At 32.8% G+C, this 26488-nt stretch overlaps 1 protein-coding gene across 3 annotated transcripts; it reads right to left on the bottom strand.

Moving 5' to 3' along the window:
- Window positions 1-4641: 4641 nt before the first annotated feature.
- On the bottom strand, window positions 4642-14462 carry LOC107867982 (oxysterol-binding protein-related protein 1C). Of its 3 annotated transcripts, none has more exons than XM_016714509.2 (10): window positions 13794-14462; window positions 12730-13086; window positions 11829-11928; window positions 10815-11263; window positions 8933-9088; window positions 8369-8536; window positions 8135-8275; window positions 6905-7132; window positions 5339-5452; window positions 4642-4969 (listed from the first exon to the last, which is right to left on the bottom strand). In XM_016714509.2, the coding sequence occupies exons 1-10, from the start codon at window positions 14373-14375 to the stop codon at window positions 4808-4810; spliced, it is 2457 nt and encodes an 818-aa protein (XP_016569995.1). In that variant the 5' UTR covers window positions 14376-14462; the 3' UTR covers window positions 4642-4807. The 3 variants fall into 3 exon arrangements, with proteins under 3 accessions (XP_016569995.1, XP_016569996.1, XP_016569997.1); XM_016714510.2 differs by having other exon boundaries at window positions 10815-11260; XM_016714511.2 differs by lacking the exon at window positions 5339-5452.
- Window positions 14463-26488: the final 12026 nt, after the last annotated feature.

Genomic DNA, 26488 nt, shown 5'->3' with positions numbered 1-26488 from the left:
GATTAAAAGTTATCCTTATGGATCCCTAACTTGCTAAATCTTATGGCCCTTTAACCCCCTTAGTTGAACCCTTGGATCATTAAACGGCTTTTAACAAGTTTATCAGTAATGACTCCAAGTTTATTCATTATGCAAATAGGTAGAATGTTGAATATGAATCTCTCATTTATCAAGATTCTATTTATCTTCTTCCCTAGACCATGAACCACCATATATAAGGGACGATTATGTATGATTTCACTAAGCAGAAGATCGTCATTTGTAAATATGATTTTTGTATCACATACATGTGCCTCTTGGCTAAGAGGTTTAGTAGAATTTTCAAAAGATAAAGGAACTTCCATTTGTGGGTTTTCACCCATTAATCCTTCTTTGCCAGTATTAAAGCAAGATGCCTCAAGGTTGACTTGAGTAGTCTTTGCACGAAACTAACTTGGCAAGAATTCTTCCAAAGTCACAGGACACCGTCGTTTTTTATGGTGATGCTCCACTATCCTTTCTCTCTTTAAAAGCTCAACTAACCTCTATTTTCTCAATTTCTTCCCCGTTCTTCTTTTAGTTAATTAGTTGGATGACTTTGTTTGTAGACTCATCTTCTTGCATCTTTTTTTATTTAGCAGAGTCCAGCCTTCATCATCACCTTTGTCAACTAAGAGTTGTCATGATTTATTGGTTTCTTCTTATGCTCCTCGAAGCGTATTTGGGTCGGATCAAATGAGCCAAAAGTAGTAGAGATTTGATGAGAACTAGCCTTCTCATCATCAAAGAAGATTTTATTCTTATTTTCCAGTTGCATGATTTTGTCCTTGAAGACAAAACATTTCTCTAGATGGTGACCCACAAGCCTCTAATACTTGTAATTGTTTGGGTCATTAGTCCTTCCAGCCACATCGGGTCGCTTTATCTCTGGTAGATCAATAAGATTATGCTCAAGAAGCTCATTGAAAATTTCAGCAACATCAGAATCAAGGAAGGGGTATTCTGTTTTTTTCCATTTCCTTCAAGGTCAACTTCTGATTTAGATATAATCGAGAAGTTATCTTCGCATTTTGTTTTTTCCTCACCTTTGTGGTGAACTTTACAAGAGAAACATTGACATTCATGGATTCCTTGTTGTCTCCTTTAAGGTTAAACTTACTCCATCTTCCTGGTTACTTTTTATTTTTTCTCTTTCGAGGGTCATGGATAGGCGCTACTCCTTTTTTGGCAGAAAACATGCTCAATTCCATGTCGTGAGTATGAGTAGCTAACTCCTCAAAGGATTTTTTTTAATACCTTGCAAGATATAGAGAAGTTACCAGTGAATTCCTTGGATGCACATCTCAATTGCAGAATTTTTGATGAGCCTATCTTTGTAGTTTAGGCTCACACTTTTCCATTGATGAATAAAGTCAATGACTGGCTCATCCTTTTTTTTTAGTATTTATTGGCTCTACCATGCTCACTGTACGCCTTGTGCTGTAGAAGTGATTCAAGAACTCATGCTCCAATTGCTCTTAACTATCGATGGAATTAGGCTCAAGGTATGTATACCAATCGAAGGTGTTTCCCTTTAAGGAACAGACAAATTGGTTGATAAGATAGTCCCCAGAGATTTTTACATTATTACATGTCTTAAAAACTATCCGACATGTTGCTTTGGAGTGCCTTTGCCCTCAAATTATTAAAATTTGGGGGTTGATAACCGACAAGAATTTTGAGGCTATTAATCTTACAGTGTAGGGCTTGGCGTATGTCAGTTAAGACTTAGTCGCATTATCATACTTGTATTTGAGGTCCCCTTTAATAAACTCATTCAATTGATCAATCGGAATCATTCCCTCAGATGAAACTTGTACCTCCTTAGCTGGTGGTGTTTGTTTTATAGGATGATCTATGTCATGAACTTCTGGATCTTCCCCGGGTGCATAGTTAGAATCCCCATTATTAATCCATCCATCCTATCCTCCAACTTATTAATCTAAGCATCTTGATTTTGCATATATTTGATCAAAACCTCAATTGCCTTTTTCAGGTTTGCAAGATGCTCCTTTATAGATGAGGCGTCAGTTACCATTGCTTACATGATCACTAAAGACGTTGGAGAGTAACATGGATTGTCGCGTAAGTTGATCTTCAAAGTGCTCAGCTTATTCAGTGTAAGTGGAGATAAATCATTGGTTAAACGATCATCATTCTTTGTGCCAAAGTATTTTGAACCAGAGTGCACAAGTAGAGCTAGAGTCTTCTTAAGTGTCTCTACCACATTGCTTTCTTCTTCTGAAGCATTTGTATGGTACCTCGCTTCTTTTAAGCTTGAAGATATGAAAATTGGAGTTAGTGCAGACAACACTTTATATGTTTATTGTCCTAGTATGTTGGCCTTTCTCCTTGTGATAGCTCCAAAGCTTCCAAAAGTAACACCAAAGATGCTTTCTACTTCAGCAGAGAATTAGAAATCAACAACCTTGGGGGCAGTTGATTGAGAATTGACCTTCTTGGAAGTAATTTTAGTGTTCTAAGATTTTGATGTCAGAAAAGTTGAGATGATAGGTAGAGATTATCCCATTGGGTGTGCCGGAATTTGTTACAGTAAAATTCTAATCAAGAAAATAATATCGAAACAAGAAAAATATTGCAATAATTATTTTATGAATTTCAATATGTGAGTGTTACAATATCTGTGACTCCTCTAATTCCCCTTTTCAAATATAAATTCAAGGGTTTCGAGCTTGATCTTGAATTTGAACTTGATTTGTGGATTTGCTAAGCTTGATTTTGAATTATACTTGAATTCAAGGGCTTTTGAGATTGATCTTGAATCTTGTGGTCTTGATCTTTAATCTTGAGAAATTGGATCTTGATTTGTGAATTTGATGGACTTGATCTTGACTTGTACTTGAATTCAAGGGTCTTCAAGCTTGTTCTTAAATCTTGTGGTCTTGATCTTGAATCTTGAGGAACTGATCTTGAATGCTTGAATTTGTAGAAAAACCTGTGTTGTTTGATCCGCGAGCTTTCTCTAGCTTCTTATTAGAATTGTTGGTTCTTTTTTCTAAATTATAAGACCCCTATTTATAGTTGTAGGAAGAAAAGAGTCATGGTGAAGGAGAATTTCTTTTTAAGGTGAATTTCTTTTGATCAATCAGATTTAAGTGACATGACGCATTTTTATGGGCTTTTGATTTCACTTGGCTTGCTGCATCATTTTGATATGTGGCACGATCCTATTGGCTTCTTCACTTAACTTGACTACTTGGCATGCCACGTCATTTGACATGTGGCGCTCAATTGGGCTTCTAAAACATGATGGCATCTTGGGTTAACAAAATGAACTCAGAATTTGTAGTTCAAATCAATGGATTAGCGCAATAAGAATTGGGTTTGAATTGAATCCGTATTTCTTGAACTTAATAATTCATTCAATTATATCACTTCATAATATTTGTTTGGACTAATATATTTAAAATTTATGTGATCACAACAGGTTTCTGTTCGTATAAATTTTCAAGAATCTTGATTACAGCAAAAGTATAAGTTCTGTTGTAAATCTTGCAAGCACAAATATTCCAAATCTACTTCATCGCCCCCTGTGATGTCTTTTATGATCAAGCTCTATTACCCTTCTATCAACTTATACATCACAATAGTTTGTGCAACTTTGAGCAACCCTCTTTGTACTTATAGCACCTTTTTTACTCCTTTATATAAACAATAAATAGCTTGGTAAGCCACTTGTAGCACCTCATTCCTCATACATTGAGTGACATTCTTTAGCAGACCCAATTGATTTGCAAGTGTATCCAATGGTTTTTGTATTGTATTGTTGTGTAGAAATTTATCTTGAGAAATTGGTCAAATTAAGTAAGTACATCCCTCTTTCAACTCACTATCTACAATCATGAATTGCGCAGGGAATTGTCTTTAAAACTCTTAACCTAATCTATTTTATTTTAGCTGTACTAGTTATACATTTCATTCTTCCTTTCACTCTCCAGATTTTGGTAGTATAGGAATTCGCCATAGGTTTTGCTAGCAGAATCCTTTAATCGTCTCTTAGCTCTCATATACTTTTGAAGGCTTTATATCCTGCTTGAGAAACCTCTGTCAAGTATCCTTATAATCCCATATAGATTTTGGTAGTATAGGAATTTGCCATAGGCTTTGCTAGTAATTTCCTTCAGTCGTCTCTCGGCTCTCATATACTGTAGAAGGCTTTATATTCTGCTTGAGAAATCTCTGTTAAGTATACTTATAACCCAAGCCATAAACTAACATGACTTAATGGTCTTCCTCCTCCTCCTCCAAGGAATCCACGCGCAGAACATGCACTATATAGCATGCAGAAATAGTGGAGGAGCTTGCTAGTTATTGTTTGTAGGTGAGAAGATTGTAATGTGCACACAGATTTGTTTTGAGTTCTTTTTTATCTTCAATAGTTGGATACCTAGAAATCAAATTAGATAAACAGTTGAATGGTTCTGTATTAGTCCAAAACTGTCCAAACAGATCGAAGGCACGCCTACTCTGAGCTTGTGTCCAGTGTTGAAGTCTGTATGCTAAAAGCAATGAGGAATATGCATCGTCTTTGAATCCTGAGACACACACTACCTTCGTATTGCAATTCATATTTTTAGAAGTAATCAACGGGAAGATCCAAAACAACAAAGAATGAAATCTTTATTACTTGGAGGCATTAAAAGTACTTTACATATTTCAAAGACAATTTGCAGCACCAGTAAACCTCTCCCCTGCTGTATAATGAGATGTAAAATATTTGGAAGAAAATGAAATAATAAGCCCGAAATGGCTAGAGCTCACTCGGTCATTACATCTGATCAGAAGGGATATGACCAAAAATATCAGGACATGCCTCCCACTTGCCCTTTTCCCTTGCCTCCCAATAACCGCCAATGTAGTGGTAACCATCACTCCCTTTGTCTTTTGCAAACCACTGTGGCTTCCAACCCCTTTCCTGCATTTTCCGAGCCTGCATGCAAACAAGTAACAATATTATGCCACCTCTATTCAACTAGCCAGGTAACAAATGATGCTGGTTTAGGCCATTCTGTTGCATTTTTAGAACCAACACCTACAGTATTAGTTGAATGCAAATCCATCTCATTTAAACATCTAGTCATTTAAAGTCCCTGACTTGTTCGGAGTTCTAAGAACATTAGTTGAAAAATGTAGTGGGTAAAAATATGAGCAACAATGGCAGCCAGGGCAGGAAACAAACTGCAATATGGTTGTCTCCTCAAAAATAAATCAACAAACAAGGACAGAAGAAACTCCAGTCATTTCCTACTCGGCTCATGATCTCAACTTTAACCCCCAAACAATAGGCCGTTACGATTACCTGTCTCTGCCGTTCTTCAAGACGTAGCTTTTCTGAGTTGGCCCTGTCATATTCGCCATTCTCCAAGCACCTTTGATCAGGTCTAAGTCTAGAATCTGTTGGTGGCAGCTTGTCCTATAAATGAAGTGATATTAACACCAAGGTCATCCAGGACTAGAACGAGTGTGAAGAATCGATATAAAGTCGTATACTAAGGGTAAGAGCAAAAGATGTAAGCAGATAATTGCAGATACTTCTAAACCACTACTGCTTTACTAGTCTATGGCCACAAATATACAACAAATTAGCTCCCTAAGAATGTGATGATTCAAAGATAATAAATAGAACGGAAAAGGTACAAATATACCCCTGAACTATGATAAATGGTACACGTATGCCCCTCGTTATACTTTGGGTACATTTATACCCTTCCCGTTAATGTTTAGGGCTGTATATACCCCTAGACTTAACGGAGGGACACGTGTCATAATCCTAGAAGTTGACCCATTTTTTAAAATTATATTTAACCTAAATATATTAAATTACCCATATCAATCCCTATCCGAGCCGCACCCGACCCAGACTCAATCCACTCCATAGAATATTCAGAACAAACCCACAAAATTAACGGGAAGAGAGGGTCTTTGCTATGATCTTACACCATCTTTCCCATCAAAATTCTTTCTTTTCTTAATCCTTTTATCACTATTACCTTCTTCATTGTTCCCTTGTCCTTGCACTGGTGTACCTGGTGATTCTGGTTCACCATTATTTCCATCCATTCATTGCATCCCTAGGTGAAAAAAGCGCCATCTCACGATACCGTATGCACTTTACAAACCTTATTAGTTTTCTTATCAGTTCCAAAGAAAACACCTACAATCACATCCTTATGTCCTAAAAACAGAAACGGCTTGCTATACTTAGTCGATTTTTTCAAACGGAAAAGCCTAGCAGTTAAATCCTTCGATCCCGCCAACAAATAATCCGAATCAGGGATCCAATCTAACGACGTAATTTCATCATTACAATCAGTGAACGTCCTTATCAACTCAAACGGAAAGAACTCTTTTCTAAAACCCGGCGAACGCCAAATTTGGAGAAGCTTACCAGCAGCAACAGCAATGAATTTTCCATTAGGGCTAAATTTAGCATCCGCAACGGGATGTTTGAACGTGATACGATGGAGCACGGCGCAGCGGGGGAGGTTAATGAATTGGCAACGGTTGTTTTCGTCGATAGCGAGGAGGAATAAGCCGCCTCTTGATACGGCGGAGATTGGTGGAGGATTCTGATGGCAATGTAATATTGTGGGTTTGTTCTGAATATTTGATGGAGCGGGTCGGGTTTGGGTCGGATAGGGATTGATTTGGGTAATTTAATATATTTAGGTTAAATATAATTTTAAAAAATGGGTCGGCCGCTAGGATTTGGACACGTGTCCCTCCGTTAAGTCCAAGGGTATATACAGCCCTAAACATTAAAGGGAAGGGTATAAATGTACCCAACGTATAACGAGGGGCATATGTGTACTATTTACCATAGTTTAGGGGTATATTTGTACCTTTTCTGTAAATAGAAACATACCTTCACTCCAGGGATAAGCTCATTCATTGTAATTGCAAAGCGTGTCAGATTATATCTAGTAGGATCTTTGGGAGGTTTGCTCCGCTTCCATAGCAGATGAGCCTCAGAGAGATAATCAAATCCTTTTCCTGTGGAGAAATCTCCATTCACATAATGCATACTCTCATCCCACTTCCCAAATAATGTAGCTACTGTCTTCCCACTCCTGTCTTGTACTATTCCCTGTACCTGAAAAAAGGAAATTTAAAAAGCAAAATGCTCAATCTGAACCAATACTAAATCACCCAGATTTGTACAATAATGATTTCTCCAGAAAACAAGGAAACATCGTGCATTCCTATTACACAGAAATTGCACTATCACAAAGCCACCAAGACATCAAATATAAGGTGATATGCAACTGGAATCCAAGTACTTGGCCTACAGTTCCTTTATGCAAGATGTGAGCCACAAAAAAGTTATCTTGCATAGGGTCTCTCTTTTATCCTCTCCTTCTGTTGGTTAACAGCATAGAGCTTTAGCTTTGAAAAACAATTTAGAGGATGTTAAGTGTTTTTTTATTTTTGGAGGTGTTTGGCAAAGACACGAAGTGTTTTTAAGCAATTTATTTTGTGCTTAAAAAGTACAAAAATAAGCCAAAAGCCAAAAGTAGGTTGCTACCTACTTTTGGCTTTTAAGTCACTTAAGAAAAGCACATCCAAACACCCTATTATGCATTTTAAACATCAAAAAGTTTCAGTTTTCCCCTACAGGTTTAATTTACTAAATCAGCGAACATCATAGCATCTTTGTGCTAGCATTTTCTTCTACAAAATATTAGCAATTCAACAAGCACGGGGTTATGTTAGCAATTCAACAAGCACGGGGTTTGGTACCCTAAGAGAATTTAACAGCGAATTTTTTTTTTGGATAAGTTACGAGGAATATTTTGCACCAAAACAAAGCAAGAAATCTAAATGAAACCACTTCTTTATCAGATTCAACTCTCTGAGCACACATGAATTGCACCTAGACAAATTTTTCTTTTCACCTAATCTTTCCTGGGACATACCCCAGTTCACAATAACCTCAAGCTAAGAGAATTGTTCACTCTATATGCGCACAGCATGTATTCTGTTACTACTGTTCCATTCTCATATTAGTCTAATGCAGAACTTCATGCTAGTGGACGAATTCAAAGATGAGGGCTTCTTGCATATTCATGCAGGATTTTTAGAATAGAGAGAGAACCTGATGTGGATTCCGATCTATGATTGATTGCTCCTTGAACTTCAGCTTGCAAGAGTAATTATGATTTCCTAGTATGCGCATTGTACCATAGTGATCGCAGTACAGTTTACCCAAAATCAGATTGTATATGGATGTAGTTACCTTTTACAAGATAATTCACATTTAGAAGAAAATATTAACTCATATTAGATGATTAAATGAAGGATAAATATTCTGGTGTCCATGCACAAATACCTTGCTCCATTGAAAGATTTCTCCATCATCAAATTCAAGAGTCAATATACCAACGGGATCCAGCTGGATTGAGCGACCCCAAAATTTGCTTTTTAAATTACTATCTCCCCAGAATTTCCATCCTGTACCCTCACAATGGCATGCTATTATCATGGGATGATGACTTACCTAAACAAGGAGAGAGACACATCAGACATCAGCGACATGCTAGCAAGCAGCCTTGAAAAATTTCAAGCTACAGACTCTTGCTTGAGAATAATTGTCATCCAATTTAAGAGCCACTGGTAAAGTAACCCACATTTTCCTAATCTTTCTTCCCATGACCTCTCTACTCAAGACTGACAAAAGATACTTCATAGTTACCACAAAGAACCTCCAGTTACACGGTTGCATCAAGAAATCAAAAATATGAGAAAGACGGAAAAAACAAAAGCTTAAATAGAGACATAGTGATTCCATAGAGCACCAATTCCACGACAGGTTGGAAGTTCGTAATGATCATTAGTCTGCATAATCCTCAGAAACTACAGAAAAATACTCCAAAGATTGAAAGGGTAATGACACCTTTTCTGAGAAAAACCGGAGGCCTTTATCTGGATACTCAGCCTCATAAGTCTCCCCTAACAGCGGATTGAACGGTTTGCAAATCCTTCCTTCGGTAGAAGCATATGCAGATACGGCAAATGCTGCTACATTGAGAATCCTCATAAGGCTGTCACCCTACCAGTAAGATAAAAATTGAAATCAGAACCTTGTGCATAGTGCAAAATGGCTAGCATAAAATGCTTATGTGAACAAAGGGCAATTAACACTGATTAGCACTTCAAAATTTTGATAAAGATAAGAACTCAAAGATGAAGTATCTTTTCCTTTATTTATGATAACTACCAATTACGATGAATGTAGACAGCACAAGCTCACACTGCAGATATAAGGATGAGGACAATGACACCTTGAAAAGTTGTAAATTTTATTATGGAAAACAAGTAGAAAGATGATGTAAGTGATGACCATTAGTCTTGCCAGGAAAAAACAAAAAACTGAGTGACTTAATATTAAGCATCAACTTGGATCAAATAGCAAGACAGCTGTGAACACACCAAGCACAGCACAACTGCAATTGCTGCAAAGACGTACATTAAGAAACCAGGAAAGAAGGCACAAGTCTGTAAGCTCACTTATGAGTGAAGAGAATTCAAGAAGATACCAATTCTCCATGCCGGTGACCACATAATGATCATGCTTGCATTTGTAGAAACGATAAGGTCACTTAGTTCATCCATGGAAAAAGAGAGGCAGCAGAGGCCCCGTAAAAGAAAGGGAGGAAATGGCATACTGTGAATTCCTAGCATCAAGTGAGACAGCCACCACTAAGCTTTTCAAAGATACTGCAGTCATCCCCATACTCACGTGAGATAAACGCAGAATCAACAAATTTTATGGACAATGGAAGCTGAAAGTTCGAATAGATTATTCATAAGTTTAGGGAGCCACGTGTATTAATTGCTTCAACTACATGAACCACCATGGTCTTGGGCAAAAATAAATATCAATCAATCAACTATACCTCAATCCAAACAAAGCTGGATTAGTTAAACATGAATTTTATATAACCTTCCCATTCTATTAAAAGAAGCTAAGATATAATATACTTTTCGAAATACTCAGAGAAAGAAAAGGGTCAATGTATTCAGACAGATTGAGAAAGAGAAGCTCCAGTGGTTTGGGGAGGAAGGAAAGCAATTTACTATCGATCACTTTGAATAGAAAATCAAAATGGATGACAAACGTCACACAGAATATAAATTAGATAGGTAGATGATACCCAGTGGTTATACTATGCTTTAACTATAGGAATTCTATCATTGCATTGTAACTGCAGAACTTAGTATGCATAATAATACCAAAAAATTGGGAAAACAAGAACATGTGAAGCTTCGCAAATGGCACAACTCAAATACAGTGTAGCACCAGAGAGCGAAGGGAATCCCCCCACCCCCCTCCTTCCCATCTCGACTCTATCCCATGATTACTTCCTCCTTTCCTCATAGCAGGTGTGTATAATTAATTTTTTTTAAATGTCTTCAAACTTCGAAAGCAATATCAACACCATAGAACCCAGTACAGGAGGCACAAAAAATTTGCACGCAGTATCATACTATTAGCAAAGGAGATCATTGCCAAAACTTAAATAATTTCAAGCATTTAGCAAACTAGAATAGATAATATAATATGATATCTGTGCTATTATCCTTCTTCTGGTTTAGTTCAGTCAATTTATGCTAAAAGGTAGAAGGTGATAAAGGAACCGTATCTTGATTATCCTGCAAAATGCTCCAAATAATTTTAACCCAATGAAGATGCAGCGTCTTTATTAATATGGGCAAAATACTGTGAATAATTCTGACAAATCTATCCAAAAGGTGAAGGGAACTTGTCAGCTTACCCTTCTTCCCCATTCAGAAGCCCGATCAAGAAGGTATGAGTACTCCAAGTCCTCAAACGACTTTTGCAAAGAAGAAAGGGGTTCATTGAAGTAGACAGGGAGGCACACTTTTGTGAGATCCTTCCCAATATTGTCTTTAATCATCGACCATAAACTGACTCCTTTCTCTTTTTCAATGGGATTAGGCAATTTCTTACGACGCTTGACATAAGGAAACTTGGTTCCAGCAGATCTAATAATAGGGTCAACACTTTCATCAGATGCATATGCATACAAATCATCATCATCCGAGGAGAAAGACGATGATCGAAAATCAGAACCAGTGCTTTTAAAAGAACTTGAAGAAAGAAAATCCCTAGTGTCAAAGAAAGTATTCTCTTCATCATCAGTATCTTCCTCAGCAGCATCGACTCTTTCATTGTCATCCTCCGATTCACTTGCACTTGCTTCTGAAACAAACATCCTAGAGGATTTAAGGGTAATGATAAAAATGGTGAACACAAATGTATCCAAGCTGAATACACCAAAATGATCCTCTTTCAGCTGGAGAAGTTCAATTCTAACAGATCAAAGAAACAAAGATCAAATCACATAGGACGTGAAACCTTTCGAAATTGTTAATGACTCCCTCCATTTCATTTTATATGGTGGTGTTTGACCGTGCATAGAGTTTAAGAAAGAAAAGACTTTTGACATATACCCGAAGTATCCTTAAAATGTGTGATCTTAACATGGCATCACATTTCTATGGCTATAAGAGTATGTCATTAAGCGTAAAATGAAAAGTTTAAAATTATGGAGTTTCAAATGTAGAAAGCTATTTTTTTGAAACAGACTAAAAAGGAGAAAGAGTCATATAAATGTTCCAGATGGGTTAGCACTTACAGAACATTGAAAAATAAGAAGTCTTAAGACAACAAACATATGACAATCTAGAGTTAGTTATACCAATTGGCAATAATTTTGAACAGTGTATAACAAAGTAAAACAAAGATGAATCAATTGTAGCCATACCACTGTATTTATCCTGCCTTACTCTAGCAGATGGTCCGACCTCTTTACACTGCCTTTGACTCTCATCAACCACAGTATTCTCTAAATCAACTTTTTCTGTCTGTAACAACAATCCAGCACATAATCACGAAGGGCAAAGAAAAGGAGAATAACAAATTAAATCTGATCGCACAAAATCAAAAGGACACAGGGCTTTTCTGGTTGGCCAATAGTGTTTTGTCTTCTCCTGTTCTCTTTCTGCTGTTTTTTCTTTTAGATCAAGTAAAGTGGTTACTGACTTAGCAGTGTTGGGCTGGTGGTTCTTAGACCTGTTGACGTAATTTCAATGTTCCCTGCAAATAAATGAGTATTTGTTCCTTTTATTTCCTATTTTTCTGCAGAAAAATCTTTCATTTTCAATATTGGTTGAGAGAACTTCAAATGAAGGACACTAGCTCAGGCCAATTTGTACATAAGCGTAATGCCCCCAGTAAATCATACAGAGTATCATGAAAAATAACGGAGGCAACATAACCACACACAAGTCACTTCATCACAGGCATGGCAATCTTGTTTCGATGGTGATATTAGGAGTATATAGGCCCAATTTTCTCTCTCACATCCTTTGTCTTTAAAGTCCCCATTAAGTGCAACAAATGAGCAACATATGTGCCTCTTTATCATTGATCAATTGAAAAATCAAAATGGATGCATACAAATATCCAAGACTCAAAACATAATGAACAGCAAAAAGTACCTCCACAGTAATCCTAAAAGATCTCACGAATAACGGGCAGCTAAAACACTAGCTCCCAGCCTAAAAAGCAGTCAATTGAAGAAAATTCCAAGCGGTTTCACATGCAGAATCACATAAGCAACTGAAGAAGAACAAATGATGCTTTCTACAAGTCATGTTAGGTACCTCTAACTGTCTCAAGGTGTCCATGAGCATCCGATGCTTCTGCTTGAGTAGCATCAGTTGATTCTGCAAAGACGCAAACTCATTCCTCATAATCTGCTCGCTGTCCTGAACAGCAGCCTCACTCACACCCTCCTTCAGCAACTGTTGCCTCAACTTATCTGTTGAGACAGCTACATTGTCCACGGGAGCCATTAATTCACTGTTGGACATTCTAGGAAACATATCCTTCACAGCTTGCAATGCTTCCATCCATGCTGTTCTGTCGTCTCTAGTCTCAGCCCTCAGGTGCAGCCTCTTTGTTCCAGTGAAAATAGAAAACCTCCTGTCATCTGATCTACTCTCACGGATGGATGAGACCTACAAAGACTACTCAATTGTTAAAAAGCTATGTTATAGCAAAACTAAAGTAAGCAGACCAGAGAAATCAACACATCCAGAACAATTCAGCAGAGAACCAAACAAAAGAAACAGAGAAAAATGAGCAGCGCATACAACGGGGTATTATAAGGGGCAGATTTAGGGACGAATTTCTTTTTTTTTTCCCTTCTCTTTTTGGTGTTTGCTAAGATATGTTAGTTACTTTTAACTATCTAGATTTTTAACCTTCAACTATAGGAAAATTTTAAAACCTCCAAAGGAGTAGTCTTGCTTATCCACCCCCTCCAAGTAAATGCCGCGTCCACACCTAATATAAGTAAAATTCCGCTGAATCTCCTATTTCTTATACTATAAATAAGAGAGGCAAACGTGAACTTGCAACTCCAATATCAATATCACACTGCTTTTATAATTGCTTCACGTAAAAGACATCACTTCCGACCAAAAACATACTGGGTATATTCCATCTTCTAGGGAAAATGTCTCAGTGACATAAACAAATGCATATTTAATCACAGTCGAAAACAGAGGGAAAAAATTTCCTTCCTATCCAGAAACCTCAGCATGTAACTACCTAACTTCAAATCTACTCGCAATCACTTATAATTTAAATCAGTAAATGAAGTAAATCACTCTGTTTCAAAAAAAAAAAAAAAATTAAGTAAATAACTAATGAGAAGAGTAACCTTGAGATGAACTTCACCAACGGGCTTACGTCGAGGCTGAGAAGTATTCGAAGTAGCATTCGTCTTGTTCCTAGAGATTCTCCTAAGCGACACTTCACCAATAACTTTGGATCCTTTCTCTGTTTCCGAATTCACAACAATTCTATCCGGTCCATGGATCTTATAATACGATAACACTCCATCCTGCAACACAAACCACCTAGGTCTCCATCCTTTCCCATAGTTCACCCACTTGTGTAGAATTCCCGATATACCATTCCCAACTATGTCGTTGATCTTCACTTGATCGCCGGCGGAAGTCAACTGAATCGCCTCCCTCATCGACGGTGGCCGTGATAGAGAAGTAAAAACCGCCGGCGTTGACGATGATGACTCGGTCAAACTCTGATGACGATGATGATGGTTGGAGTTGTTACTGGAAGTCCAATTATGATTGTAATTTCCACTAGCAGACCGGTTCAGTGAATCAGCCGATCTAGTAAATTCCGTGGACGCCGCCACGGGAGGCGGAGGCGGAGGCATTGGTAACGGTGAGGATTCGCGATTGTAGTTGATTGTTGGAACACAGCAAAATGGATGCATAGCATATCATACTTGTATTTCAAAAAAAATCTTTTTATACATAAAAAGCCTACACATATACTTACTAGTTACAACCCTCTTTTTTTTTTTTCGTGTTTTAACTTTTATCCCCTTGTATATAAAACGGTTCCGTATATAAAAATCTAGAGCTATTAATACGGGTTGGTCCATCCTATCTGAATTAGTTTATATGAGTTTTGAGTTTGACAGAGTAGATTCAATTGGCTCATTTAAATGATGGATCAAAAAACATCAAACCTATACTATTACCTTGTGGGATATGGGCCTCACGGGCCAATCCATTTTTTAAAAAATAATATTTTATAATTTAATTTTATATTATTAATAAATATAAATATTTATCACATAATAACAGTATTAATATTTGTTAATCAAAAGGGAGCCAGAGCTCGAATCACCCAAAGTAGAAAGAAAACAAAGAGGTGGCATTACGCAATTGAAAACATCACGGTTGAAAGTCGATGGCACGTTGAGAGAGATATAGTGAAGAGGAGGCGGTTAACTAAACTAAGGAAATTAGAAAAGTGAAGAGTACAATGTACTCTTTATTAGGGTTGTGCAAAAATTGAACCGATCGATAAACCGAATTGATAAAGATGTTATTGGGTTATCGGGTTAATAGTTTTTTATTGGTTTTATAAAAAAATTTATTGGATAAACGGTTCGGTATCGCTTTTAGCTTATTGGATTATTCGCTAAACCGATAACCCAATAAGGATACACTAAATTATTATTTTATTCCTATTTATGTTATATATTTAAATCTCTTTCTTTATCTATCTATCTATATAGAGAGATTTGTATGTATATAAATTATATGCACTACTAATTCATAATTTAGTAATTCACAAAGTATTAACCTATTCAGGGCAACAAAGGCACAATATAAAGTTCGGCTATTATCATAATAAAAAGCTTGAAGCATTTATAGCTTCCAACAATTAGGATTCAATTTTTTTCCTAACTGACATTCAGTTCAAGTTTGAAGATTCTTGTAAATTAAAATGCATTGAGTGGGTTTTGGCGGTAATTAAGATTTCATTTTTTATGTTAGCTGTTACTATTTCTATTTTATAAGTATTTTCTTATTGGTTAAATCGAAAACCAAATCGTTAAGGGCCAAAAACTGATAAGAAAATATCTTATTGGTTGGTTATTGATTTTATATATTTAAAAATTGAAAATCAATAAATCGAACCAATAAAACGTAAAATCGAACCGAACCGAACCGACCGATGCACATCCCTACTCTTTATTTTTTAGTGGTAGATATTTAATTATTTTATTACTTATTAGATAGGAAAGTAGAAAACTTTTCAGTTTCTATTTTTTTTTGTTAATGGAACCGATCAATGGTCAGTATTGGAGTTGATTGTTTTTTAACTCTTTTATTATTTTTTAATATTTTATTTTATTTTTAAATTATTTATTATTTGACTGACGGGCCAGCTCATGGGCTAGTCTAACCTACATTGCTCAAGCCCTACGAGCTATGGGCTTATCCAGATTGGACTAAAAATCTTTATTCTTAAATAGACTATAAAAATTAAAACTACCCCATCAAATTATAGGTCGGACCGGACTGATCCACCGAAACCTTTTTAAAACAAACAAAATTATTAGCAGTAGTAGTAATACAAAATTATTTAATTATAACAAAGTGAAGAGGGTAAAAGAAGGAAATTTCCGAAATCCGGCAAGACTGCTGACGTGGCAAGGAAGAGTAAAGAAAAGTGAGAAATTGTAAATTCCTTACGGTAGCGGGATTTTGTTACCATCTCCCTCTAACTTGACATATCTCATGGGTTTTAAAAGTAATAAATACAATAACTTAAAAAGTACTCTCCGTATTTCAAAATAATTAAATTGACAGGATATGCTACATTTAAAAAAAAATAATTGTAGAATACTTTTTAGTATTATTTTTATAATTGTTCTCAAATTATTCTTTTAAAAAATATAAAATAATCTTATTAAATAAAAAGATAAAATTGAAAGAAATTTCTAACATATTTCTTGAATAATGAATAATTTATTTTAAATATTAAAAAATAATTTAATAATTTATTTATTTTGAAATGAAGAAAGTATAATAAATTTAATATTTTAATAATTATTATTATTAATAATAAAATAAAATAATTAATTACTTTTAAATTTTTCAAACTAATCAATTAATATTAAATAATAATTTTTGATATAGTGAATAATAATAATACTTCCTCCATCTCAAATTATCCGTCCCAAATTGAGATGTCACATTGATTAAGAAAAATAATTAATAATATGTCTAGTTTATTATAGTACCCTATTAAATAATGTGTACATTTTATTTTGAAGAAAAAAATAATTAATATAAAGGGTAAAATATAAAAAAATAAATTTTATCTCTTTTTAATTAATAAAAAAGAACAAGTAAAATGAAAATTTAAATTAAAAAATTTGGGATAAATAATTTGAGACGAAGGATGTAATAAATAAGAATAAGCGAGCCGAGTATTTTCATCAGTTTGGTTTGGGGTTGGAGACGTTTGGGAAAAGTCAAAATGGAGTTGCGGAAGGGAAAATTCATTTGCCCGTTTGGCAAAAAAAATAAAAAATTCACTCTTTTCATTTTTTTAGAAATTATTGTGTTTGGCCATGAAATTACGAAAAATTATTTCAGAGTTAAATTTTTAAAAATAAAAATATTTTTTTGTTTTTTTCACAATTTTTCACTTTAATTTTCAACTTTCCTTATTCTTATTATATATAACCCCAATCTTTAAATTTTTACACAAACATCTCTTATAATTACAACCACCAAGAAAAAATTATTATTTATTTTCTATGGCACAACATCATTTTTAATTGTTACGGATATTTTAATCTCTTTTTCTTCTTTTAACCAAAATTTACTAAGGTAAAGTAAAAAATAATAATGACAATTTATGACGGAAATATATCAACTTTGTTTTGAATGAACTATATTATAGAAATATAAGCCCTACTACATTATGTTATTTAAAAATGAGAAATTTAATTTTTTTTTTTCTTGTCATTCTAATTTTCTGTATATGTCATATAATGACTATGATGATTTTAATAAATTATTAAAAAATGATCAATAAAGTCGCATATCAAACATAACGTAACGATTCATATTAACGATTACCTTATTTTGGCTTTATGGATTTTGAACAGAGATGAGTGTGGTAATTAGCTTAACAAAAGTTTGTTCTCTTTACCAAAAAATATATATATATTCAAGGAAAATTAATATCATCAATAAGGAAAAGGCAAAAAATTAGCACTAATCTATTCAGAAATAATTCATTTATAATTTTTTTTAAAAAGATCAAATTCAATAAAATAATTAATTCAAGTGAAAGTAATTAAGAATTTTCATCAACAAATTTAAAAATATATAAAATATGTTTATATCCATCAATTATATTTATCAAAATATATTTTCTCTATTCAATCGATTATGGTTAGATAAACTTATTTAGCTAGTGTTTGTGATAGTTTTATTCAAATTTTAGAAGAATAACAATCATAATAATTAGTTTGTTGTTAATTATTTTATCAATTAAAGATATATAAATTATTTTCTCAACATTTGGTTATACGTTAGTAAGTAAATTAGTAGTTGAGTGATTTTGATAATTTTTAAAAGTTGAGAGCATACAATCATATTTAAAAAAGATTTTTCAAAATTTTAAAAAATATTTCAAAAATACATGATCAAACATAACTTCATCTTCAACTCCAACTCCAACTTCAGAAAGAAGTACAGTTTTTATGGCCAAACGGCTATTTAAATTTTTATGTGAAATGGGATGTTTTTTGTTCATCCTGGAAAAGTAAAATTGTGGGAAATTGGAGAAGTGTGAGCTGTAACTCACGCTGGCGGTTGAGTGTGAGAGAGTGAAAGGTGGGTGATGCAGAAATGTGACACGTGGCTAGAGCCAAATGGTTTCTTTTTCGTGCATATTGATTCATTTGTTTACTTTTATTTTCATTCAATATATGTTAAGTGTTTATTTGGGATTGATTATTTTTTAAAATAAATACTTATTTTAAAAAAAACACATTTCTTTTTAAATATGATGTTTGATAAACTTTTGAAGGTATTTTTAAAAAGAAGTAAAAATAGTGAAAAAGTAGAAAATTTCTGTTTTTTTAGAAAAAGCATAAGCAGACATCGAATTTTTTTGATAAAAATATCCCTATCACTCACTCTCTCTGTTAAACACACACACATATATATATATCCCTTATTAATTAATTAACATATCTTTTAAGTATGATTGAAGTTTGATTTTAAAATTTTATACTTTATATTTATATTATAATTTTTTATTTTATTTTATGATTTATATATTATTATTATTATTATTATTATTATTATTTCATTTTTACTCATTTGGCTTAAATAAATTTAAAAATATCATTAATAATGATGACCGAATAATATATAATTTTTTTTATTATTACTAATGATAACAAATGACAAATGAATTATGTTACAAGATTAAATGATATTTTGATAGTATTTGTATAAAAAAATCAAATATTTAATTTCGAATAACTAATTAATGAAAAATGACATATTTGTTATCATGTATTACACATATATGAATATGATGATTGCTTATTCATTTTTGTTTGCTATTTTTAATTAATATTTAAAATATTTAAGTAATATATAATTATTTAATATTTTTAATGAATTTATGTATATAAATATTGATTGAAATTTTAGAGTACGTACTTTTAAGTTAAATAAACATAAAATTTTAATTAAAAATATTATAATAGATATTTAAAATAAATTTTCTATATAAATTAATTTTAATAGTAAAAGTCTATTAATACATGTCCTTTTTGATCAATTATCTCAAAAAATACTTCTTGAAAAATATTATCTAAACACAATTTGTTTATCAAAAATACTTTTCAAATAAATTTATTAAATACAAATTGCTTTTTTTTAAAAAAAAAAACACTTTTCGGAAAAGTTATTTTTAAAAAGTGATTCTCAAATAAGCAATTCCAAACTGGCTCTAAGTATCCCTATTAGAATCCATTAATTTAATGAATAATTGATCATAAAAATTATTATTTTTTAATTTAAAGTTGAATTATATTTGATCATGGATTAAAGTTATTTTTAATTTTTTGTGAGAGAAGTTGAAGTAAAAAAAAAAAAATTTTTTAAATATAATTTTAAATTACATTTGACATTTTTATTATCAAACACTATAATTTTTTTATTAAAGTAAAATAAATTTTTAAAAAGATTCATTAGATTTATTAGATAGGACTTAACTGGAAATAATATTTTATATCAAAAATTTTAAATTAAATTATTTAACTAAGTAAAAACAATCTCATGCACTGTATCGTATTTTTTTCGAATGCATATCGATACATTTCAAGGTTCATATGGATGAAAATTAATAGATCAATATATTTAGTAAAAATTATCTAATAGCACAACTGAGCTTACTTAAACTATTTTAAATTTTAATTCTTTTAATTAATTACTTAAATTCTTAATTTACCCTCTATCTCTAAAATCATCAGATACATCACTAATTCTACAGCCAAACTTTTTTTTTCTCAGTTGAAGATCTAAATTCCTTTCCTCGCCCCATTTTTAATTTCTCCATTAAGAAAGAACTTCTCCAATACTACAACAACAATCAATCAATCAACAAAACAACGTTGACAACATATTAGCAAAGTCTCGACGAAGAACCCCATCTAAACAAATCTTCATTAAAGGAGAAATTTTATTTTTCTACTGTCTGATTGATTTTTTGTCGGAGTTAACTTCAAAGATTTAAAATTTTGTCCGATTCGTTTTATCCAAAGGTTCAATTTCTTATTTTTCTCAAATAGTATCAAATTACACTGTGGTCTCAAAGTGCTACAGAATTCTCCCACAAGATGAAGCGTTCGATGCTGCAAGGCAGATTGAGGAGGAGGCATTGCTGGATCTACAGCTAATGATAACGATGACGATATTGAGATGTTTGAGGTTTATTCAAACGAGATACATAGAGAATGATGTATTTGGTTGAAAATATGACAAAATTTATATCAAAATATTTTTTAACATTATTGATACATAAGACTTATGTATCAAAATGAGATCTGTATTACTGATATATAAGAATGGAAAAAATACATATGTTAGCATACCTAAGTGTTAAATTACAAAAAATAGCAACACTTTTTCCTAATTACATTGTGTAGCATCTGTAGCATTATTTTAAGTGACCCCCTACTTTTTTGCCGCCTAAGTATTTTTACTGTGCTAAAATCTCCCTTTTCACTCCTTCTTTCTCTTTTCTTAATTTAAAATTTTTATTCCTTTTTTTCGCCATTAACCATCACTCCCGCGTCAATTTTATTGTCTTTTGCACAATTCTTGCACGATTTGTGATAAGGATTTGCTTCTCCTATTTCAGGTAACTATTAATCGCATATTTCATGTTAGCGATTTTTTTTTCTACTTCAATTCATCTGAAATTCAGATTTAAGGGTTTTGTGTTTTAATGGATGAACGCAGAACAAAACACCTACAAACAGTGGTATAAGGAATATGAATTTAGTGTTTGATGCACCATCTTTTAGTCTTGGGTTAACTCAAGAAGATTTAGTTCAAGTTGTTTTAAATCCTTTACAGTTGAAGAAATCTGGGAGATCAAAGAAGATTAGGTCGAAGTTTCGTAACAACGAAGTGAAGATGACTAAAAATTTGAAAAAAAAGGGTTGAAGAAAACCCCTTCTCCAAAGGAGCAAAAAACTAAAAAATGGTACGAGAAGAAAAGAAAATCTAAAGAAATTGAAGACGATGTTGACAAATCTTATGCTGATGAATCTAAAGAAAAATGTGAGGAAGAGGTAGTTTTTTGTTTGTAAATGTATTTTTTTTGACTGTTAAGTGTTGTGTTCAAGTATTTAATATGTATTTTGTGTTATGATGATATTTAGGGATTAAGAAAGTTGATTTGTGAAGATGATAGTATAATTGTGAAAAGAAATATGTTATTGAATTAACTACTCATGAATAGTATTTGGCTATATGTATTTTTAGTATAATTGATATGTATTTTTTAGTATTGATTGCAGTTTTGATATGATCAAAATACATATTCATGTTATATGTATTTTTTGATTGCTTTAATACTTTTTATAGTTAACTACTCATGAACGTACATTGGCTATATGTATTTTTAGCATAATTAATTTGTATTTTTCAGTGTTGGTTATAGTTTTGATATGGTCCAAATAAATATGCATGTTAATTTTGGTTTAACTACCATAATAGTGTATTGGCTATATGTATTTTTATTATATTTGATATGTTTTTTTCAGTATTGGTTGCAGTTATGATATGAGCAAAATACATATGCATTTTAATCATAGAAATACATATGCATGTTACATGTTTTTTTTGTCAGCTTGAATTTCTTTTACAGATTAAGAAGTGGTAGTTTTACTTTGTATAGGTGATGCGGGACGGAATATTCATTGTCAGAAAACTTTCAAGATTTGCACCACACATGTGCTTGTACAGTGACAATGATATTTATGGAAGCATACACGTAATTTTAAATAAGGAACAGTTTTAAAACTTTTGCGACAATAATATTTTTTATTATTTTATGAAGAAAAAGCAATTTGTAGTGCAAACACAGTTGTGCAGATGCGTTATGACGCTTGAGGTGAAGGGTAGTTCTTCTTCTGAGATTCTGATTTGTGCTAATGACACCTCTCTTAGTTTTACTCCCATGGAATTTGCTATCATAACTGAATTGAATTGTGTGGCTAATAGGTATGACTTTATTTTTTATGAGGGTGTACCAAATAGGATGATTGAGAAGTATTTCAATGGGTCAGAAATTATACAGAAAAGACAACTGTTTCTAGCATTCACGGAGAAAGTATGGAGGGAGAACAATGATGAGGATGCTGAGAAATTTGTAATTCTGTATTTTCTGCATTCATTTGTGTTATCTAATGTTGAAACTGTGGTTATACCCCGTCTTTATTTTGATTTGGTAGATAGTGAAAGATATAAGAATTTTCCATGGGGTTCTTTATCTTTTGAAGATCTGCCGAGAAATTTGAACAACCGATTAAAAGCCGGTAGTAAATTTTATCTGATTCAGGGAATGCCACTGGCTATTCAAGTGTGGCTTTATGAGTGTTGTTCAAATGTCCCACCAAAGATTGCATCGAAGGTTGATAATCGAATTCTCCGATTATTAAATTGGAAGATGATTGTACCTCGTTCACGTTTTGAGTTTTTGATGAATGCTATGTTCAAGGACAATGGCAAGGTTTGTTGTGAATAAATATATATGTATTGATATGTATTGTATAGTCTACATATATTCTTTTCCATTTACAATTATTTAACATATTCTTTAACATATTGTTTAACATAATTGTAGGTTGTATTTAAGAACATAGAGCCAACTCAAATGGAATTGGCAAAGTTTGAAATACCATAGAAGGATGTAACTGAAGATGAATGTTCAGTTGATTCTGATGATGACTTCTAGGATCCACCATAAAAAAAGATCAACGAACATTCAAAGAAGAAGCAAAAAGTTGATTCATCAACCCCAGTAGTGAAGAAATCTTCATGAAAAAAGCAAGTCAATATTGTTGACGAGCATACCCAAACGAGGACACCAGCTCCTCGTGCTGCAAAGGCTGCTGGAATGAACACACCAGTTTTCAAGCCAATTCCAACACGACAGGTAGTTTCTTAAAAACGAAGAAAGAAAAGCAAACAACAAGGGTTATTTTTCCTCAGGTACAGTCAAAGGCAGATAGTCATGTAGAGAAAGTAGCTGTGTCAAAGCCTGAGAGTCATGTTGAGGAAAAAGCCTTTATTTCTAAGAAAGTTTTTGATGCATTCCGCGATGAGGTAATTTTTTTGTCAAATATTTGTTTTACATTAAAAAATTTTGTGTTTACTGATTTTGTATGAATACAGGTTCGTCAAGAGTTTAAAGAAATTCGTCAATTAGTGAAGAAAAAGTTCAAAAGAATGCTCAAACCAATTGAACAAAGAAAGGTAAAAGTTTTATTATTATATATTCAGAGTATTAAAAAATACATATGCAGAGTATTTAAAAAATACATATGCAGAGTTTCAAAAAATACATATGCAGTGCATTAAAAAATACATTTGATGTGTAGTACAAAATACATATGTAGTGTGTTGAGTAATGTATTTTTAGCAATATGTATTTTTAGTGGGTTAGTATATACATATTCAGAGTAATAATAGTTTATTGAACTTATACTTGTAGCAACAACATGAAGATACAGATCTTGAAGCCCAACAGATGGATTATGCTGGTGTCAAAACATCACCACAATAATTCAGTTCTACTGTTGATCAGAATTTGGGTAAAAATCAGGATGCTACAAAGGTAACTAATAACTAACATATGATTATTCATTTTAATGCACATATGTAAATTTTTTTTTTTAATAGTTATATGTTATTTTATATATAGACCTGTATAAACATATACAACTGGATTTTTGTTTGATGTTGTTTTAATTTTTTTTACTTGTTTGCAAGAGGTGCACTGATTTACATCCAGATAAAACAAATATTGAAATTAATTCTCAACATTTAATCCCTGATGGGCTTCTCCAAAGTATAAATTTGGATTATAATCTTTCTGAGAAGATTGTTCATCATGATGTTCGAGTATGTATAATGAATTGAACTTTAGTTTATGTGATGTAACAATCCTAACAATCTACAGGACAATTATATATTTTCTTTCATTTCTATTGTAGATCACTGATGAGAAAATGAATCAAACAAATTTATCTGATTCGCAGTTTACAATCCCGAATGAGTTGTTACCAAGTCTTAATGCATACCGAAGAGAAAGCATCACGACACATCCATCGACAACCCATGAAGAAGAACCGAGCGATGAATATTTCAATGATAAGAAGTCTGAGTTTGTTGTTCAAGATCATGGTCAGGTATATATTATGAACATATTTGAGGTTATGTGTGTTATTTTGGACATAACAAAATATTTTTTTTTTCTATTTTTAAAGGAAAATAAAGGGAACGTTGGATCAAGCTCTAAACCAAATATGCACGAAAAGATTGATCTTGGTACGAAGGAGTAAATTATGACAACTCCTAAAATACAAGAATTAACCACGAATGAACAAAGGGATGAACCAGTTTGACATGATTCACAAAACACAATTCCTGATGAGCTGCTTCCTAGTTTGAACGTCTACAGTAGTAAAAGTATCATTGTTCATCCCTCTCGTAAACTTCAAACGCCCATTCAAAAATTATGGATTAGGCGACTATCCAAATTTAAGGAGTCACCTTACACGATGAAATTTGATTCAGCTGCCAGTAAGTTCAATTAGTTATATATTTAGTTTATAATGTAACATGTTATGCAAATACTTTTTAATAATTATATTTTTGTATTATGTAACTATATAGAGAGCTCAGCAGGGTACATACGTATATTTTCACAGAAACATCCATTTGTTTATCACCCGATTGATGGGATAGTGGATTCGAAGATTGTCAATAACTTTGTGGATTGAATTTCTGAAGACCTTCTCAAAGTTCATGCTAAAAGGTATTTCTATTGAACTGTTTTAACTTTTTTTTAATTCCATAATGTTCTCATGATTTAACATATACTGATTAAAAAAATGAAGGGAAATGCGGATCATTACAAAAGGGGCAAATCAACCATGCCAATGATGCATTTTGGAGTTGAGACTGTTGAAGATAAAAATTGGTTCTACACAATGGGTTCCCTGATCAGTCATGAACAGACTCGGTTAGTATATTATTTGTACAATATTTCCTTTACAGTTGTAGCACTACTTAAAATACAATTATGTTACTTGTAAATACATATGCAGGCACACATATGTATTTTTACTATGTTTTTTATATTATTTTTACAATGTTTCCTTTACAGTTGTAGCACTACTTAAAATACATATTATGTTACTTGTAAATACATATGCAGGTGCACATATGTATTTTTACTATGTTTTATTTTTTATTCTTTTGACAATGTTTTCTTTACAATTGTAGCACTACTTAAGTACATATTATGTTACTTGTAAATACATATGCAGGTGCACATATGTACTTTTACTATATTTTTTATATTATTTAACAAAGGATGTGTTAATCATTAAATTGCATATGTATTTTATGTTACATACACATGCTAAATTAAGTACACAAATAGTTTAAATGATCTAAAATTTCTGGTGTTAATTACTGTAGCAAATTGATGTTTGCTTCTACTACTTGAGGAAGAAGTCAAAGTATGACCCCAACAAGTCTTACAAATTCAGCACAGTAGATTGCAACTTTATGAACATAATTAGGTCTGTTCATGATATTTATTCTGTGGATGATGCAAATCTTATAGCGGGAGGACAGGTGGCCCATCTTAATGAATACATAAATTGATTTCGTATGCATGCTGCTGTGCCATGCCATACGGTGGAAATATTTTTATTCTAGTCAATATAAAGGAAAAACATCATTGGGTGCTAGCAGTTTTATCCTTCTCAGAGAGGTGCATATTCTTATATGATTCATATGAATCATCTGGTCATTATCCGGTTGTTTTGCTGAGATCAAGAAATTAGCTGCGATTATCCCATTGTGTCACAACAGTCTGACTTCTACGTTAAGAAAGGAATTGATGTTGAGAATCATCCAAGATACAAAGACAAAGACTCACAAATATGTTTGATATGTTATTTCAAGAGAATTTGCCTCAACAACCAAGTGAAAGCTTGTAAGTTATTTAATTTACGCATAACAAAGTTGTATGTTTGTAAAAAATATATTTTAGTTATTAATAATTTTTTTCCTTGTTTTTGTAGGGATTGTGGTCTCTATATGGTTACATATGCAGAGTGTCTTTCTTATGGTCACAAAGTTCTTGTGAATGAGTTCGACCCCAATGCACTCCGTATAAGATATGCTGCACTTTTGTGAGACTATGGGATCCGAAAACAAGACGCAAATGCTCTTAGTGATGTCAAAG

Source organism: Capsicum annuum, chromosome 4, assembly GCF_002878395.1.
Source record: "Capsicum annuum cultivar UCD-10X-F1 chromosome 4, UCD10Xv1.1, whole genome shotgun sequence".
Lineage (NCBI taxonomy): Eukaryota > Viridiplantae > Streptophyta > Magnoliopsida > Solanales > Solanaceae > Capsicum > Capsicum annuum.
Note: the sequence above shows the minus strand (reverse complement) of the source record. Positions and strands in the feature narration are given on the sequence as shown.